The following is a 19,275-nucleotide window of genomic DNA, read 5'->3' on the forward strand; positions in this document are numbered from 1 at the left end:
CTGCAGCCCTGGGAGGAAGGCGCAGGTACCCCCCTCCTCCCCCTTGCGTGGGGTTTCCTGGCTCAGCCTGACCCTGGTCCTGGTCACACAAAAGCATGGAGGGGAACAGAGGCATGAGAGAGGCTTGTCTGCCCACCACCAACTACAGACAGGGGATTATTTGAAGAAAGTGGGCATGGGTGGGCTTTCATCTTTTCAGTCCACAAACTGTTGCCAGGCTAGAAGGGCCTAGACATACCCAGAGGTGTCCTGCATGTCCAGGGGTGTCAGGGCACGTCCATGGCAAAACAGCAGAAAGCTCTGCAGACTTAAAGAATTCTTTCCCATTTGGATCTCCAGACAGCCAGTGTTCCCAAAGACATGTGCCTGTGCAGTTGGGTTTTCCTGCACAATGATAAGCTTCTGTCTGTGATGGGGATATTGATGTTTGGGAGCTGGGGGGCTCATGAACCAGGGTCTCTGACTGCCAAGTGGCTCTGCAGGTTCCAGCCCCACAAAAGGTGAGAAAGGAGGATAAAACCCCAGAGCCATGGAGGGACTGAGCTGGGGCACAGTCCCCTCCCAACCTCAACTCCATCACGATGGACTGATGGAAAAACGGCCAGGCAAGACCCTGCAGGGAAAGTGATCAGGAGAGAGGGGAGGGTCAGAGTCCAGCGAGAGCTGGGGAAGGACTCTGAATGCAGCTTCTACTCCATCTGGGCCAGTGGCCAGCATACCCATGCTTTGGTCCTGCTCATTCAGGGTTTTGACTAAATTCTCAGTGTGCAAAGGGCTAGTTCCAGACAGCTTTCATCTCTAATGTCCCCCCTGCCTGTCAGAGGGGCCGTGACACTCAGGGCACTGTCAACAGAGCGCTCGCTCTCTCAGAGTGTGAAGCCATCCGCATCGTCGGGCAGGGCTGGGTGGTGCCCCAGGGGGATGCTTGCCCCTGTTGGTGTAGATGACACGCAAGGGGCTCCTGTTCTTTCCTGTCCACTTCCAGTTGACCTTGCCGTAGCTGTCCTTCTGCAGCATGCCCACTTTGTTTGCAGTCAGGACCACAAAGAACAGAAAGCTGCTGGCCGAGGCCTTCTTCTAGATCCAGACAGACACCTGGAGATGCCAGGATCGGAACAGCAATCAAACAGGATGGCCCCACAGCCTTACAGCCTGGGTCCAAACTCTGGGTCTTATTAGCTGAGTGCTTTTTCCCCCAGTGGTTAACATTCTACATGCCAGACACTTGATATTTTGCATTATCTGAAACCAGTCTTCAGAGTAACCCCATAAAGTAGGTGCTGTATTTATTCCTATCTTACATATAAAGAATCAGAGACTTAGAAATAAGCTGTGTTGAGATAAGTAAATTTAATACGGACCAGTTCCCCATAAGACAAACCAAATGAGCAAGTCATGGTTTTCTGCCTGAGCAGACCCAAGCCAGTGCATGCTTTTAATGCATGACCCTCTCCCATGAGATACTATATTCCTTGACTGGAACCTGAAAGAGGGAACCCCATTTTCTAGGATTACAGATTACCTGGATTATACAATCTGTCATCACACTGAGACGGGGAGGAAGCAGGGAAGGAATAGTCTGTGTCAGAACTCACAGACTTTAGCTGTTCTTACCAATATTTAGCAGATTTCTTGACTGTCTCTTATTTACAATATACCCTCAGGATTATTTCCAGAAACATTACATTTTCCAGGGAGGGGAGAGGTGTTTGTCTTCTGGAATTTCATCCACTTATAGTTCTTTTCTGGGTTGCACTTCTGCACAGCCCTTCACACTGCCATTCTAGGAGTCTAAAAGATGTTTTAATGTTGGAAAATTACTGTGAACTTTACAACACTAAGAGATTTAAAGGGGAAAAACAACACAATTAAATCAATAGATGCAGAAAAAGCATTTAATAAAATTCAGCACTGGATTCAGAACTGGAAAGAGCATTTCTTTAACTGATAAAAATCATTTGCCAGGAAATAAAAGCAACCACATGTTTAATGGTAAAACTTTGGAAATTTAATCTTCAGTGTCAGGAATAAGGCAAGGATGCCGATCATTATCAAATATATTCATTATAATATTGGAAATATGTAATCTAAGTATTGAAATGAAAGAAATACAATTGTCATTACTTGTAGCTGACAAGATTGTCACATACAGGACAATTTATAGACTTACTGGATTTAATAAAAGAGTTCAGCAAGGTTGCTAAATACAAGACCAATATGTAAAATCCAACAATACTCCAGTTCATAAACTAAAAAATGGAATATTTAAAATGTCACGATAGCAACCAAAACTGTAGAATTAGGAATAAATGTAAGATGTGCATGACCTTATAAGATGTAAGTGAAAGACACAATGGAATTATGTCTTTATAATATGTATCATAAATAGACTGACGTGTTCTATTCATAGTTGAGAAGCTCAGTATCCTAAACAATCCTCCACAAGCAACCTGTACAGTCATTACAATTTCAAAAACAAGATCCAAATGTAACAAGCTGATTCCAAAACTTAGGAACAAAGGTCCAAGAAGTAAGAAATTTCTTAGAAGATGAAGGGAATCATTCTATTATATTATGATTGCCAATTATAAAGCCACAATGATTAAAACAGTGGGTTATTGGCAAAATTAAGTTAGTAGACCAATTTAACATGAGTACAAAGACCAGAAATATTCCCATAATTACATGAAAATCAGATATAATGTAGATGAAGGCTTATAAATCAGGAGGGAAAGGATGAAATATGTTTTTAAAGGTGCTAGAAAAAGTAACTATCCACATGGAGCTTACAAGAGAATTTATGAGAATGTAATCATGGCTTTAGTTAGGAAAAGGGTTCTCAAGGAAAACTAAATGAAACTGAGTTTGACTATATTTAAAAGCTTCTGTATAATATCATAAATTCTCTGTTCTAATTCTCCATTATCTTTATGCAGAAGTAAAAAAATCCCTAACAGAACAGCTAATAAATACCTGCTGCTACTGCTGCTGCGTCGCTTCAGTCGCATCCGACTCTGCGCGACCCCGCAGACGGCAGCCCACCAGGCTCCCCCGTCCCTGGGATTCTCCAGGCAAGAACACTGGAGTGGGTTGCCATTTCCTTCTCCAATTAAATAGCTAGGAACATTTTAGGAATAGGAATAGGAATCAACCTAATATGAACTGTGCAAGACCTTTGTGAAGAAAGTTATTAAAATCACTCTAAAAAAATGAAGCCTATCATGATACTAATGGCAAGAAGATGAAGAAGATGAAGTCGCTCAGTGGTGTCCGACTCTGCGACCCCATGCACTGTAGCCTACCAGGCTCCTCCGTCCATGGGATTTTCCAAGCAAGAATACTTGAGTGGGTCGCCATTTCCTTCTCCAGGAGATCTTCCCGACCCAGGGATCGAACCTGGGTCTCCCACATTGTAGGCAGACGCTTTACCGTCTGAGCCACACTAACGGCAAAAACTATATTAAGTCTATTATCCTCAAACTCATGTATAAACTAATACAATCTCAATCAAAAGAGCAACACAATTTTAGTGGAACTTAACAAACTGATTCTAAGTTTCACCTGGAACAGAAAATGCGTAAGAATAAGACAATGGCAGTGAGGGAGAAGGAAAGGACGCCAGCCTGCAGACAGCGCAGAGCTGTGTGAGTCAGACAGTGACACGTGCAGCCGAGGGAGCAGAGTCTGGACCCACTGTCCAGAAACAGGCAGGGGAACGTATGATAAATCTGGCATTCTTCAAACGCTCGGAGAAACGACTGGACTATTCAATAATAGTAGGAACAATGGCCTTTCTGCCTTAGAGGACGTCTAAGACAGAAAAGAACCTATAGTAAAACTAGGTAAACATAACACGAACGGGTGACTTGTAAAGGAGGATCTACAGATGGAAATGTTTGTTTTATAAGGAATCAGAAAAATTGAAGTTAAAACAAGGTATTTTCAACCACAACACTGGCTAGGAAAACAAACTCCCGAGACTGACGTGGGCTACTGTTTGCAGAGTGTGGAGGAACAGTCCTTTGATGGGGTGTGAACTGAAGGAGGTAGTTCCACAACATCCATTACATTTAAAAATCCACCTAATTTGAAGTCCAGCGATTCCATGAAGGTAGAATTACACTTAGAGAAATGAAAAGGTGTCTAGCATGTGTTAAATGAGAAGTTAGTTCTTAAATAATGAGGCTGATAATAATTGCATTTTTATAAATCACGTGTAAAACAAAACAAGCTGCTGTAACAAAGAGACTCCAAAAGACAGTGGTTTAAACAAGTCAGGAGTTTATTTTGCTCTTAAGTAACAGGTGAAAAGGAAGCAGTTTGAGACTGGCAGGCCAGACTCCCCATCCTCAGCACACAACGCTGACCCTCTTGTGTCACTGCTTAAGCTCCCACAGGCATGTTGGCCAGCACGAGAGGGGAATGTTGAGTGAAGTGGATACACAATTCCTTATTTCAGGGCATAGTCTGGACATTCTCTTCACATCCCACTGCCTGTCACGTGGCCACATTTAACCATTCAGCAGAGTGTTAAGTGAGCAGCCTTGGTGTCCAGGTAAAAAGCAGGAGTCTTAGTAGGAAAGGAGAAGGGAAAAACGGACATTATAGCAGCAGCTGCTGCCACATGTATCTGCAAAGGCATGGAAAACAGCTTGCAAGAATACACACCAAATATAGTACTTATCTCCAGAGCAGGAGCAAGAGGAGTGGGAGGCAGAGCATTGCCTGAAATGTTTTAAACAGTGCTCGTGTTTTAACTAAGGAATTTTCCACATTTCACAAAGATTTTACAATCCTTTATTGTAGCTTAATACCAATACAACCATAGTTGTTAAAATTATGATACTTGGAGCATTTTCACCTACGTTATCTCCACCCAGAGGCATGATGACAAAGCTTACCAATGTCCACACTGAGACACAGGCAAGGCAGTGACCAGCCAGGGTCTCCGCTGCTGGTAGGGCTGAGACAGGCTGGGAGTGAAGACCATCGCCCTGCGACTGCATCATAACTTTTGCCAGCATTTTCTACTTGAAGAGAAGGCTACAAGTTCCCTTGCTCAGTAGGCTTTAGATTTCAGACAACACAAGTATGATGCCCAAGCACTTCATACTAGTGAACAGCATCAGTACTTTAATCTGAGAACAAGAGGGATGCAATTTTCTCATAGGTTAAAGATAACAACAACAACAAAAAAGAACTTCCCAGAAACAAAATTCATGAGTTTTGACTCCCTTCTGAGCCAAGTAGTCAAGTCTAGGATGTACCGACCCGTTTAAAAGTCTATTATTTCCAATGACGGCAGAATGAAGATGATAGGATCCTCTTCCTCTAATAAAAAACCACTCTAAAAATTGAATGAAATGAACAAGCCAGAATCCAGAAAAAGAAGCAGAAAATCCTGCCAGGAATTATGACTCTGACTATGACATTTCCTGTCTAAAGGGAGGGAGTCCATGGAGCAAAGTTAACAAAATCTCAGAAAACAACTAAAACCCAAGTCTTCAGTCAAAGGCTTCACGTTGCCCAGTAGAGCCTCTCCTTGACTCTGAAACCCACAGCCCTCCTCCCTGAGTGGCGGAGAAGAGCACAAAAGAGAGCTGGGCCCCGCTGCTCACCTTCAGTATGAGCTAGACGGGAGGAAGGCAGACGCAATGCAGAGAAATCAGAAAGCGCGCAAACAGCAAGCCAGAGAAAACAGCTCTAAGGAAGAAACAAACTGGACCAGGACAGCTCTAGAGGACACAGGAAATCTGGTCAGTTTAGAAAACAAGACTTCAGAGCTGAGATGATAAAAGGAACAGTGAGAAGGAAAGAAAAACAAGGGTAAGAAAACACCAAGGATCGAAACGACAGCGTAACAGAACTCCAAACACAGGCAACAGCCAGAAACAGCTGCAGATGAAAAGCAGACCTCTACAACAGTAGAGTCATGGTGAACGCAAAGGGGAACGAGAGACAAAAAGGCCTAGACAGAAGGAGAACAGCGAAGCCTGACAGAACGCTACCAGCGTCCTCGGAAAGGAAGACCACGAGTCACAGAAACAATGTTCGAGGTTCGCTCCCAGCACGCCAGTGGTCTGGGAGGAGACGGCGGTCACCGTGTGGTGAAGGCGGTCTCTCTGCGTGTGTCCGGAGTCACATTCCTGTGCACGGGCACGTATTGGTGGTTTTATCTGTACTAACTTTTGGTTAACCTTGGGCTTTCTGTTTGTTTTTTTTTTAAGATAACACATTTCATTTTCCTAAAACCAAGAGTCAATGTAGGAGGAAAAAGGTGTCCTTTGCTTAAAATAAAGCAACTTTAAACTGAGAAAACTATAACCTTCTGCAAATACACACCTCATCATTTATTACCAAACTATTCCATGTTTTACAAATAAAAAACTTGCCAATTTAACAGTACCTTAATGGAAGATTGTTTAAAGGCAATCGATAGGATTCAAAAGGTAACAAATTTGATCTCTTTTTTGAGTGGCCAATGATCGGTTTAAGCATCGGTATCGAGGTACCCAAACAATACTGTTAATAGCTACTGATGAACTGATTATCTTAACAGGTCTAACTGAATATAAGACATGTTTTTAGCACCAATAACAAGAATTCTTGCAGTTCTGGTCTATAAACTTCCAAGGAGTAGTAAGTAATGTGTTCCCTGATAGCATCTTCTGGGTAAAGGAACAAATGTGTTCCAAGGATTAACGGTTAGGTCCCTGATTTTGTAACATAATTTATTTGGGGGAAAAAAAAAGTCAACCCAGGTATTTTTAAAACAAGTTTTGGAGAAGAATTTCTTCTTCTCTAAAGTTTTGTTTATGAGGTAGCTATCATTCAAAGTAAACGTCAAATACAGCCAGCTTCCACTGACAAACATGATGATTAAATAATTAACGTTTTCACCGGAAAAAGTCAATTAGAAGTCCAGAAAGTAATGCTGCTCAGCAGTATTCTGGCTTGAGTTTCCAAATGCCTTCGCCAGCAGAAGTTCTATGAAAAGTGCACAGACTTCTCAAGAGTTCTCTAAAGACACAAGACTGTGATGCTGATAACTTGGACTCGAACTCCTGCAGAATCTCCCGGGTGCTGGCCTGGCCATCGGCTTGGGCCTGAAAGGCAATGAAGTTTCTCATTTCCACCAGCAGGTCATCGTGTTCTGTGCTGCAGGGCAGCGGAGCAGCGGCTTCTGGGAGGCGCCCACTTTCACTTTCTAATCGCTCTGGCAAAATCAGGTGGTTTCTAGCTCTCATTTTCGCTAACAGTGAGGACGAAGTGAGAGCCCCGGATGAAGACTCTGCGTCTTCAGCTTTTCCACTAAAATGCTCCGAAACATGATCTTTTCCCTCCTTCTTCACAGTGCTGTCCTGGAGAAAGAAGACCAGTGCATGGATATATTTAGTCTCCTGTTTATGCTCCCACTTATTTCTCCAAAGGCTCTGAGGGGCCATAAGATAACACACATGCCCAGGGTGCTGCGGCTGATGGGGGAAGAACGAGACTCCGTCTGACGTAAAGGGAAAGGAGGAGAATTAAGTGTCTAAATTCACCTGCTCTTAGAGAACATTTCCTAAAAAAACCCCAAACTACACTATTTATTTCATCACTATCTTGAGTGATGAGCACAGAGGGAGGGCCAGGATTCCAGAGAAGACGTCCAGGAAAACCGTCTCCAGGAGGTACGGGCTCTGCAGGCTTTTCCTGTTCTTCCTCGTAAAGTTTCCCTGATCTGGGCACCATGGGATAAGAAACAGTATCAGAGCTGTACTTCTTTTCCTTCACTTTTAGATCCTTTTACTCCTGTATACCTCATGTGAGTTTCCTCAGAACAGCAACAGAAATCTAGCTTTTCTTCGTATTCCTACTGCTAAAAGAACGTAACGTGGGAAGTCAAAAAAAGCTTCTCTACTTCTAGATGTGTTCAAATTAATCTAAAAGTAGGAATCTCAACCTCGGAGTTTTCAAATTTCATAAATAACACAACCCTTAAACAGAAAAAAAAAAAGAAAAAGAAAAAGAATTAAACAATATGAACATGGCCTATTATTTACTCTGAGAGAAGCACTCCAGGCCTTTAGGGGCTGCAGGGCAGGGAGAGACGGATGTGATGCTCAGCTTGTAAATTACAAACAACACTCAGGTGATTTTCTAGATCTTTATTCTAGACAGCAGTGGTCCCTCGAGCTTGCACGTCACCTCCGAGTGGGGCAGGCAGTATGGGCAGCAACACCTGTCACCTACCCTGTGTGAACTTCTGGAGGACAAAACAGAGATTCTGCTACGGATCTTGGGTCAAAGGCTTTGTCTTTTCCAGGAAGTTAGCTGGCCCTTTTAAATTCACACAAAAGTGCTTCATAAATGCATGAAAGTGCATGAAATACAAATAGTAGATGTCATTATGCACCTTACATGTGGAATTGAGTGAGATTTCCATGGCAGTTCAATCAAGTAAATCTTGTGAGTGAACGCAGAAAGGCTATCAGATTACCTGGCATTTCTCCTTAGGAGATGTTGAAGAGGGACGCTGCACGGAGAAACTGGAGTTCCTCTTCTGACCGAACCTGCTCCTAAGGAAAGAGAGAGTCATAGCTGATAAAATGTTACTTTGTGAGTTAGAGATGAGAATGCCCTTCCACACCTGAACTCTTCTTGGAGGAATTTTCTTCTGTGTGGTTATTCTCTCATAGCTGCGATGTGTCTGCTCTACCCACCTAGATTCCTACACTCTACTTTTCTGGGAAATTACTACTGCATCCCCAGGTAAGAACCACTCAATACCCTTGCTCAAGTCACAGTGGAAACGACCCTCGAATTCTAGGTAGGAAAACTCCTCTACAAGAGCAGAGTAATTACTGATTGCTGAAACACAGCTAATCACCTTATTAAAGTTTAATTGCTATTCTACACCTCTATTTTATAACATCACCTCTTAAATCACCTCAAAAGAGGTTTCTCCTTTCCCCAGAAAATTAGCTCTGGAAAGGAAGGAATGAACGCAAAGAAGGTAAGACGGCAGGTGTATTTCTCTTAAGTTATGCACATCTGGCTGGGCCGATCCCTCCCTGAGGACTTTCTCCTCCTTCAGATAAACGGCAGGAGTGTCTCCACCTGTCCCAATTTTATTCCCAGCCCAACCAGTCTGGTCTCCTCACAAGCATGTCAGGGCGGCGACCTCTTACTTTTTTCCTGCTGGTGCACTGGCAAGCACTCTGTGGCCAGTCCACGTGGGGACACCAGACGCTGCTCCCAGACACTGCTGCCGAGACAGCCTCAGAGCTCTGAGGGCATCCTGAGCCACACGGTTGGCCTCCGCCTCCACCAGGACATGGTCTGGACTGGCTCTGTCCATGATGGCATCGTGCTTCATGACACTGTGCACGCCCGCTGGCAAGAGCAAAGCGCGCCGTGAGCGTGCATTCTCAGCTCACACATGACCACGCGCGCTCCTCCGTCCAGGCTAGTGTGTTGTGTGTGGAGAAAAAGCCAGGAACATTTTTGGCTGCTACTCACCCACGACCACCAGGACCCACAAAGTTTGACAAACGTTGCGGATCTTCACCTGCATCTCTACCCAATGAGGGATGGACTGTCAACTATCACTGCGTTGTATCATCAAAGCATAATGCTTTAATCACCACACTTCCACAAGCTCTTCCCTGCTATCTGGAAAATTTTTAAACCTTCTACTAATCTATCCTTTATTGAAGGGGGAAAATATAAAAGTATAAACAAAAATTATACAATTTCTAAAGAGTAATGATCACAGAAACACTACACACCAGAAGAATTCAATAGTCATAACACCAGAAGAATTCAATAGTCATAGGTGGAAAATTCATAGACCTAAATATTTATATTAATAAAAACGAAAGAACAAAAATAAGTGGACTGAATTCCAACCCAGTTTTATAAAAATTAGGACCAAAAACATTAAAACAACAACAAAAACAAAAAGGAAGAAAGTACTGAAGATAAAACCAAAAATTACGGAGGCAGAGAACCACCATGGATCTAATTAATTAATCAAACTGGTTTATTGAAAAAAAATCAAGAAACAATCTACTGGTTTAACCTGATCAAGGAACAAGGAGAGAAACATAAACATTGGAAATGACAAGAGGGAAATTATCTTGAAATAGTCAATTTAAAAAAATTATTACAAGAGTATTTTCTACGCCTCCATGCAAATAAACTTGAAAATTAAATGACACATAATTTCTTAAGCAAGCAGATCAGGAACTGTAGGAAAAAACAGAGAAAGTTACCAGTGAACTACCTTACAAGAAAGCACCAAGCCCAGAGGCTTTCCTTCTGAGACATTGTACGTAAGCCTGCTTTCCTGAACAGAGACCCATTCGGAGACCTTTGGTAACTCAAGACCACCACCCTGGGAACACAATGACCTGTGAGATCTGAGCAAGACAGTCCCAGGGATGATTCAGCTGTGCAGGCTGGCCTGTCCTACAGGGTCCTGAGCAATTGTTAAATCAGCTTTCCTAATTTTTCTCCCTTGATATTAGCTATCAGCTTTCCTCCTTCCAGAGTGCCTGCCTCTGGCCACGCCCCTTCCTGTCCCCATGACCTGTCACTTGACTGTCGTGTGGCTGGAAAATCAGACATATAGAGATATATCAGATATAATCAGATACATGCAGAGAAACATTCTATGAATGTTCAGGTGGCACAAAGCTGTCTCAAGCACTGCACCCCTCCCGCGCGTGGTCAGAAGTCAGGTCCCACTACTCACCCAAGATTCAAATTCTCCTAGGAAAGAGAGGTGAAAATGATTTTTTTAAATGTCAGCACAGGGCTCCCCTGGTGGCTCAGTGGTAGAGAGTCTGCCTGCTAACCAAGAGACACAGATTCGATCCTTGATCCGGGAACATCCCACATGCCTTGGAGCAACAAAGCCGGTACGCCGTAACTACTGAACCTGTGCTCCGCAGCCCTCGAGCAGCAGCTACGGAAGCCCGTGCCCCTAGAGCCAGTGCTCCTCAACAAGAGAGGCCGCTGCAGTGAGCAGCCTGCACGCCACAACGAGAGAGAAGCCCGCACAGCAAGGAAGGCCCAGCACAGCCAAACACGGATGAGCACACACAATTATTTCCGAAGTGTCGGAACACTTCAAATCTGACTTCTGGAAGGAAAAGCCCTTCCAGTTGAGTGCGCATTCCGCTCTGGCAGGGATGCCTGCCCCACAGAAGCAGCGCCTCGGCTCTCTTCCTAGCACACCCGTGGCAAGTTCGGCAAGAGGAAGTACCTGACTTTCTGAAAAGCTTCTCCAGGACGTAGTCGTCGTGGCTGTGCTCCTTGGCCTCGCTCTCAGTCGCAGGGTCTCGCCTCCGGTACTGCCTCTTCTTCACCAGGTGTGGAATTCGAGTTCCCTCAAACTTGGCGTCTCTGCGGTGCTTAGAGCTCTTCGGCTTCTGATTCGGCCTCAGGTGTTTCTCCATGGGCTCTTCTGCCACGTGATGTTTCATTTTCGACTTGTGCTTATAAAAATTATTTTCCGTTTGCTCATTCTCCCAAAGAGCTTCTCTCTGAACCTGGCAGCTTTCTCTTTTATCAGAAAGACTCTCCTTTTCACTGACGCTTTCCTCACCAGACACCCCGCACATTCTGCTGACTCTTGGGGAATCTGAACTGTCCCCATTTCCATGGATCACTGAGGACTCCCGTGGTCTGGAGACTGCGTCTGCCTCTTCTCCAAGCCTCTCACTGCTGGTCAGACTATGAGGTGTCTGAACGGCATCATTCAGAGGAATGCCTTGGTCAGAAGTTACTGCATTCACTTCACTGACCGATGCTGCACATACCTCTTCAGATGACATGGCAGCACTTGCAGACGTCTTACAATCAGGGAACTGTTTGTCCACTGGGACACTCTGGTCTGTTCCACAGGCCTGTTGAAGTCTTCTTTTTAAATGGCGTTTGGGTGTCTGAACATCTGAACCAGTTCCTATGAAAGAGAAAAACAAGCTAATGTCATACTGCATAATCCTTACTATTTCATTACTTTAAGTTAAATTATTTCATGGAATACCTGCAAAAATAGCACTTGTTTCAGTGCTCTGGGATGTATCAGGACTGCTCAGAGTGAACAGCTCATAAAGATCATTGGACTTGAAAAATCGTCTTTGCTTTGGATCTTTCAGCACTCTATTTGTCAAAAACTGCTTGAAGATTTGTCTAAAAAGATAAAAATTAAGCTGGTATGAAACAATGTTCGGCTGCACCTCAGGATTCTAAACTTACAGCAACTGTTTACTAATAAGGTTAAAAACAGACTCAGAGACATTAAAAAAAAAAAAAGCATACACAATAAGCCATCTAAGCTTATTTTAATGAGAAAGAAAAAAAACAAGAAATTATTAAAAAAAAAACATACATCTCTCAGGTTACAGCAACTACTTCAAGATTTCTTGAAGTAATACTTCTTAAAAATCCCCTGCTCCAAACCCTGGCAGCATGTCTCTCCCGCTCACACAACCACAGCCTGGAAAGCAGCTGTGGTCAAGGGGTGCAGCTGTGTGCACTGACCGGTGGTAGATCTTTTCTTCAATGGTGCCTGCGGTTAGAAGCCTGTACACCGTCACTTGCTTCTTCTGGCCAATCCTCCACGCTCGCTCCCGGGCCTACAGCAGAGAAAACCACCAAACAAAGAAAGGGAAGTCGCTCAGTCGTGTCCGACTCTTCGCGACCCCATGGACTGTAGCTTAACAGGCTCCTCTGCCCATGGGATTTTTCAGGCAAGAATACTGGAGTGGGCTGCCATTCCCTTCTCCAGGACACAGCAGAGAAATGTAACTCAACAAGGGCCCTTCTCAGCAACAAGCACTGACTCAGAGCCCATCACTTCCTTCCACTCCCCAAATTAGAACTTTGGCTAATGAGGCTAAATACACCCAAGGGCTGCTAAGGAACACAAACAGGCAGGCGACAAAACAGACCAAGCCAGCTCTGCCTGAGACACAGTGGTGTCAGTTCCCTCCCACGTCCTTTCTTTACACAGGTCTCGTGCGGATGCTGTGGACACACTGAGAAGACCCTCCCTCCAAGCAGAAGACAAGACATAGCCAGGACGTGAGCTCTAAGCTGAGGCTAACGTGGCGTGGAGGGCTGCTCCTGAGGGTAGGCCATCAGACAGCATGTCACCAACACACTCCTTTCAGAAAATAAACAGACCTGCGTGTCTGTGCTTGGGTTCCAGTCGGGGTCATAGATGATGACGCGGTTTGCCCCCGTCAGGTTGACTCCTAGGCCACCCACCCGAGTGGTCAGAAGAAACACAAATATGGACGTGTCCTGGAGGTGAGACATATGACACTCAGTACACACACAGTCAGCCACAGCTGTTCACCTCGGCCCCACACGCTCTACACACGGAAGCCTGGCTGCAGGGCAAGCGAGGGGCCGTGCCGTAGAGACCTTTGGGAGGGGGCTGAACACCCTGGAGAAGCAGGAAGGGATGAACAATGTGCACCCCTCCCCAGGCCTGAGAGCCTGGCTGCAGGGCAAGCGAGGGGCCATGCCGTAGAGACCTGTGGTCAGTCAAGATGGCAACTCACAGCCTCTGCTTTTCACAGCAATTACATTATCAATGTCTGAAAACTGGATTTTTAAAAAGGAATACACATTCTTTGTTTAAACACATACACACATCCCAGTAACCCAGAAACGCATCTAGTCAACAGCTGCCCAATCCCAGACGTAGGCACCGCGGGCGCAGACCCCTGCTTCCGTCCCCTCCGCACAGCGCCACCACGGACTTCACGGCTCTGCTCACGTGTTACCTCATTGTATCTTGTAATCAGTGGCTGTCTGGAAGCTATCGCCGTGGTGCCATCCATCTTGAGATAAGAATACTTTTGGGCTCTGAGGAATACTTCAAGGATGTCCAGCATCTGTTTGGGAAAAGTGGTGGAGGATGTAAGAGTTTAAAAATCAAAGGTACGCCTCCATGAGTATGCGACACTCATGCAAACAGCACCACACCTTCCCCAACAGGCTTAAATTAAAAGGGGTGGATAAAGAAAACTACTACAACGGTATTTTTGGTATTTCCATACTTTTCTTACAAATTTTGTAAAAAGCAGGACATCTGAGTTCAGACAAAACTCAACCACACCCCAAAATCACATGGTAATAAGTCTCTTTTTAAAAAAGCCAACGTCTGGGCACCAACTCTAGAGAAAGATCCATCTCCTGAAGAGCTTTGCAGCTTCCACTTCAGTATCAGTGGGTGGATGTGCCTTTGGAACCATTTTAAACCATATCCTTTTTTTTTTTTATTATTGATCATAAGTCATAAAGAACCAACTCGCTTCTTGTACGAGGCTTGTACACGCACCTGTCTGGACTGAGAAAACAGCAACACTCGTTGGCCCTGCTTGTGCCATATTTTTAGCAAGGACTCAACAACTATCATTTTCCCAGAACGTTTCCAGTATCCAAACTGATCTTCTCCTAGTTCCTCGTCTGGAATGCCTTTAAGATTCTTGGGGCCTCCGGAAAAGAGATCAGGGTGGTTGCAGATTTTTCTTAGGGCTACAAGTCCAGAGAAAATCTATGGTACAAAAGAATTATGTCCACTCAGATCACCCCATGGAAAATAATATTCACTTGAGAAGGAAAGGAAGGAGGCTGTTCAATACATAACACAGATTAAGAAGTAATCTTTCATCAGCTTTTTAGTTTTCTCCCCAATCACAGCATATTAGGAATGGGAAGAACCTTTACACATCTTTTCCTGACAAAGTTCTCTAAAAACAAAAAGTCCTGTTGGACCAAACATATCTACTGGGGTCATATTCAATTGCTGATGATTCTCCCTCTAAAAAAAAAAAAGGCATGCGTATATATTCACAGTATATCAAAAATTGGTTCATATTTTAAACATAAATAAGAAATATCATACCCATTCTCAACAGAAATCTGGGCTTCCCTGGTGGCTCAGATAGTAAAGAATCTGCCTGCAATGCAGGAGACATGGGTTCAATCCCTGGGCTATAGCAAGATTCCCTGGAGAAGGGAACAGTAACTCACTCCAGTATTCTTGCCTGGAGAATTTCATGGACAGAGGAGCCTGGCAGATTCCAGTCCATGGTGTCTCAAGGAGCTGGATATGACTGAGAGGTTCCAAACAGGAAAAGGAGTACATCAAGGCTGTATATTGTCACCTTGTTTATTTAACTTATATGCAGAGTACATCATGAGAAACACTGGGCTGGTTGAAGCACAAGCTGGAATCAAGACTGCTGGGAGAAATATCAATAACCTCAGATATGCAGATGACACCACCCTTATGGCAGAAAGTGAAAGAGGAAAGTGAAAAAGTTGGCTTAAAGCTCAACATTCAGAAAACTAAGACCATGGCATCTGGTCCCATCACTTCATGGGAAATAGATGAGGAAACAGTGGACAAAGTGTCAGACTCTTATTTTGGGGGGCTCCAAAATCACTGCAGATGGTGACTGTAGCCATGAAGTTAAAAGACGCTTACTCCTTGGAAGGAAAGGTATGACCAACCTAGACAGCATATTCAAAAGCAGAGACATTACTTTGCCAACAAAGGTCCGTCTAGTCAAGGCTATGGTTTTTCTAATGGTCATGTATGGATGTGAGAGTTGGACTATAAAGAAAGCTCAGCACTGAAGAATTGACACTTTTGAACTGTGGTGTTGGAGAAGACTCTTGAGAGTCCTTGGACTGCAAGGAGATCCAACCAGTCCATCCTAAAGGAGATCAGTCCTGGGTGTTCATTGGAAGGACTGATGTTGAAGCTGAAACTCCAATACTTTGGCCATCTGATGCAAAGAGCTGACTCATGTGAAAAGTCCCTGATGCTGGGAAAGATTGAAGGCAGGAGGAGAAGGGGACGACAGAGGATGAGGTGGTTGGATGGCATCACCTACTCGATGGACGTGAGTTTGGGTAGATTCCAGAAGTTGGTGATGGACAGGGAGGCCTGGTGTGCTGCGGTCCATGGGGTCACAGAGAGTCGGACATGACTGCGCGACTGAACTGAACTGAGTGACTAAAATTTAGGGAAATCTGCCATGTAATTTAGCAAATGCATTTAAGTATTACACTCCTAAGAACCTCACTATAAGTTCTATAGTTTACTATGTGAGTCAGAGGTTGAAGTCTATCAGAAAACATGCCACAGAAAATACACAGATGGAAACAATGTGTGGGATGGCTCACAAGAGGGCTTCGGAGCCCCAGAGTGAGAGCGCCGACCTGGCCACCCGCAAGCAAGCAGGCACCTTCTACAGCTTTCAGCCCGTGACTCAGGTCACACTCACAGTATAAAAGTTCAAATGAAAACGATAAACCACAAATTGAGCAATAATCAAAGAGTACGGTTATTCTAACTAGTAAACAGTTCAATAAATAACACATGATGTGAACAAAGCAGAAACACCGTCAGCACTGATCTTTCTTCCTTGAGATCTCTGCTGTCCAACACAGCAGGCACGAGCCACATGTGGCCACTGAGCACATGAAGTGTGGCAAGTTCAAACTAAGATATGCTAGCAATGTAAAATACCCGATTCTGAAGACTCAGTACAAAAAAAGAAGAGTAAAGTATCTCAGGAATTTAAACTTTGATCACGTACTAAAATGAGATTTTAGATTTGTCAGGTTAAATAAAACACATTATTAAAGCCGACTGCACCTGTTTGCTTCTCACCGTTTTTAATGTGACCATTAGAAAATTTAAAATCACACACATGGCTTGCATTCTCTCTCCACTGGACAGTGCTGATCCTACCCACCTAAGGCTTCACAACTTGGAGGCACGTGAAGGTAAGTCAGGGGAGATACAGGAGAGAGGAATAATGTGAATGGCTTAACACCCCCTACAGATGCCAATGATAGATGAAATAAACTGTTAAGAGATGGTTAAAGAAAAAAATGACTTGATCTGGAAAAAAAAACCATGTAGATGTTATGGGATAAAGAAGAAAATGACTTGATCTGGAAAAAAAAAACATGTAGATGTTATGGGATAAAGAAAAAAATGACTTGATCTGGAAAAAAAAACATGTAGATATTATGGGATAAAGAAAAAAATGACTTGATCTGGAAAAAAAAAACATGTAGATATTATGGGATAAAGAAAAAAAATGACAAAAAAAAAAAGAAAAAAATGACTTGATCTGGGGAAAAAAACCATGCAGATGTTATGGGATAAAGAAGAAAATGACTTGATCTGGAAAAAAAACATGTAGATATTATGGGATAAAGAAAAAAATGACTTGATCTGGAAAAAAAAAACATGTAGATATTATGGGATAAAGAAAAAAATGACAAAAAAAAAAGAAAAAAATGACTTGATCTGGAAAAACCATGCAGATGTTATGGGACACAAGCAGTCTTGCCACCCATATTCACGACCATCGCCTCCATGTCGGGGCGGGACAGTGGATTTCAGAGCGTCCTCTGCTCCTCAGCTGTGCCTCCAACGAGGACGAACCAAAGACTAAGGAATTTTACATGTCAAATAAATAAATAAATAAAATACAGTTCACACTTTAAGATACTGAAGCACAAAGAAGCTGAAGAGTTTACATGGAGCTTCTGACTAAAGCTGATGATAAAATTACTAGGTAGGCTTAATACAGAGACAACCTACATATATTGCTGAGTATGGCCAATAACTAAAACGCTATTACTTATACAAAAATGCATAATAATAATTCTTCCTCCATGCACCCAGCAGCCCCGGGCTGCTCCTGACATTCTTCATAGGACCAGCATCGCTGTAGGACCCCCCATTACAGACCCCGTGGTCTAGTGCATTTTCCCACTAGACCACACGGTGCTGGGTTCAAATGTAACAGTGCTGCAGTACAGATAAAAAGGCAGGTTCTCAAACTGTGTGTATCTGACTTCTGGAAGGGCTTCACAGAAGTAAAGGTTCACACGCGAATGCTTTCAAGACGGCAACAACAGTGAATCTCTGAGTAGTACTAGTCTCCTTTCCTCCCCCGTGTCCCTTGGTCCACAGTTCTTTCTCTCCAGCTTCTATTAATACTATTTGGCTGACCTGCATCTCTCCATTGAGAATCCTGTAAACTTCTTTGGAATCAATGAAATTTTGGTAGACTTTATGTTGTTCCTCTGTAAGACGGCAAAATAAGACCTAGGGGGAGAATTTAAAAAAAGACTTAAAAAAATTTAACGGTACAAAATAACTAAAATAACAAAATAAACTAATCAAAACAAGCATGATGTATATAATTTTTACAATGTGCTCTTAATAAGAACAAAACAAAACAAAACAAAAATACATCTTAGAGCTGAACAACGAACAGGCCCCTCCTTCACAGCCCCTCCATTTCCGTCATCTTTCCACCTGTGATCCCCAGGCCCCATGGTCCCCACCCCACTGTCTCTGAGTCTCTGAAGCCTGGCTTCCTGCTCCCAAGGAAGCTTAGGACCAGGTCCACAGCCCTTCCCCCATGCCAGCCTCCAAGGGCTCAGACCCTCTCAGCTCGCAAGCCGCTCACCCAGACTCCGCTTCAGCAAGCCCGACCAGGCTCCAAAACGTTGCTTGGCGCCCTTCTTCCTTCGTTCTAAGCCACACACAAGATTACCAGACTGGTCTCTTGACACTACCACCTACCCTTCCGGCCAACTGCCCCTACTACTCCACGCCACTGCCTGTCTCAACCTCTGATTCATGTTGATGTATGGCAAAAACCATCATAATATTGTAAAGTAATCATCCTCCAATTAAAATAAATAAAAGAATTTTTTTTAATCCAACAAAAACAATAAAAATAGAAAGTGAACTATCATGCCTGATTTCCTAATCATCAGTCTCAAAAATAATCTATCAATACTTCTTCATCTGCCACATGTGGTTATTTTCCTTTATTTTCAGACCAACAGGTCCCTACGTGAGGTCCAGGACAATCCTTCCATCTTTGCTGCTGCTGCTGCTGCTAAGTCGCTTCAGTCGTGTCCGACTCTGTGAGACCCCACAGTCGGCAGCCCACCCGGCTCCCCCGTCCCTGGGATTCTCCAGGCAAGAACCCTTCTATCTTTGCACTAGATCCAAAAACCTACTCATCCTCATCAGGTCAGTGCTCCATGCCTTAGATGCTCCAAAGTCCAAGGGGAAAAACTCCCTGAAAGAATGTGCACAGTGGCCACCTCTTCTTGCCTTCCAGTCCCTCCTGAGCCCAGAAGGTTCGCCCGTCACAGGCAGGGGCTACAGCAGGCCCACCTGCCCTGCAGCACCAGCAACCACACCCGTTAGCCTCACCA

At 44.0% G+C, this 19,275-nt stretch overlaps 1 protein-coding gene across 1 annotated transcript in view; it reads right to left on the reverse strand.

Annotated features, from left to right (window-relative positions):
- Positions 1–4,264: 4,264 nt before the first annotated feature.
- The window catches only part of ERCC6 (excision repair cross-complementation group 6), a 67,499-nt gene continuing 52,488 nt past the window's right edge, over positions 4,265–19,275 (reverse strand). Inside the window, exons 11-20 of the mRNA XM_010854444.1 lie at positions 18,050–18,145; positions 14,345–14,560; positions 13,788–13,898; positions 13,180–13,299; positions 12,535–12,629; positions 12,038–12,183; positions 11,255–11,953; positions 9,174–9,378; positions 8,483–8,561; positions 4,265–7,361 (exon numbers count right to left, since the gene is read on the reverse strand). Coding sequence (XP_010852746.1) covers positions 6,939–7,361; positions 8,483–8,561; positions 9,174–9,378; positions 11,255–11,953; positions 12,038–12,183; positions 12,535–12,629; positions 13,180–13,299; positions 13,788–13,898; positions 14,345–14,560; positions 18,050–18,145 — 2,190 coding nt within the window. The 3' untranslated portion in view covers positions 4,265–6,938. The remainder of the gene's footprint in view (positions 7,362–8,482; positions 8,562–9,173; positions 9,379–11,254; positions 11,954–12,037; positions 12,184–12,534; positions 12,630–13,179; positions 13,300–13,787; positions 13,899–14,344; positions 14,561–18,049; positions 18,146–19,275) is intronic.

This window comes from Bison bison, unplaced genomic scaffold, assembly GCF_000754665.1.
Source record: "Bison bison bison isolate TAMUID 2011002044 unplaced genomic scaffold, Bison_UMD1.0 scf7180017864341, whole genome shotgun sequence".
Taxonomy (NCBI): Eukaryota; Metazoa; Chordata; class Mammalia; order Artiodactyla; family Bovidae; genus Bison; species Bison bison.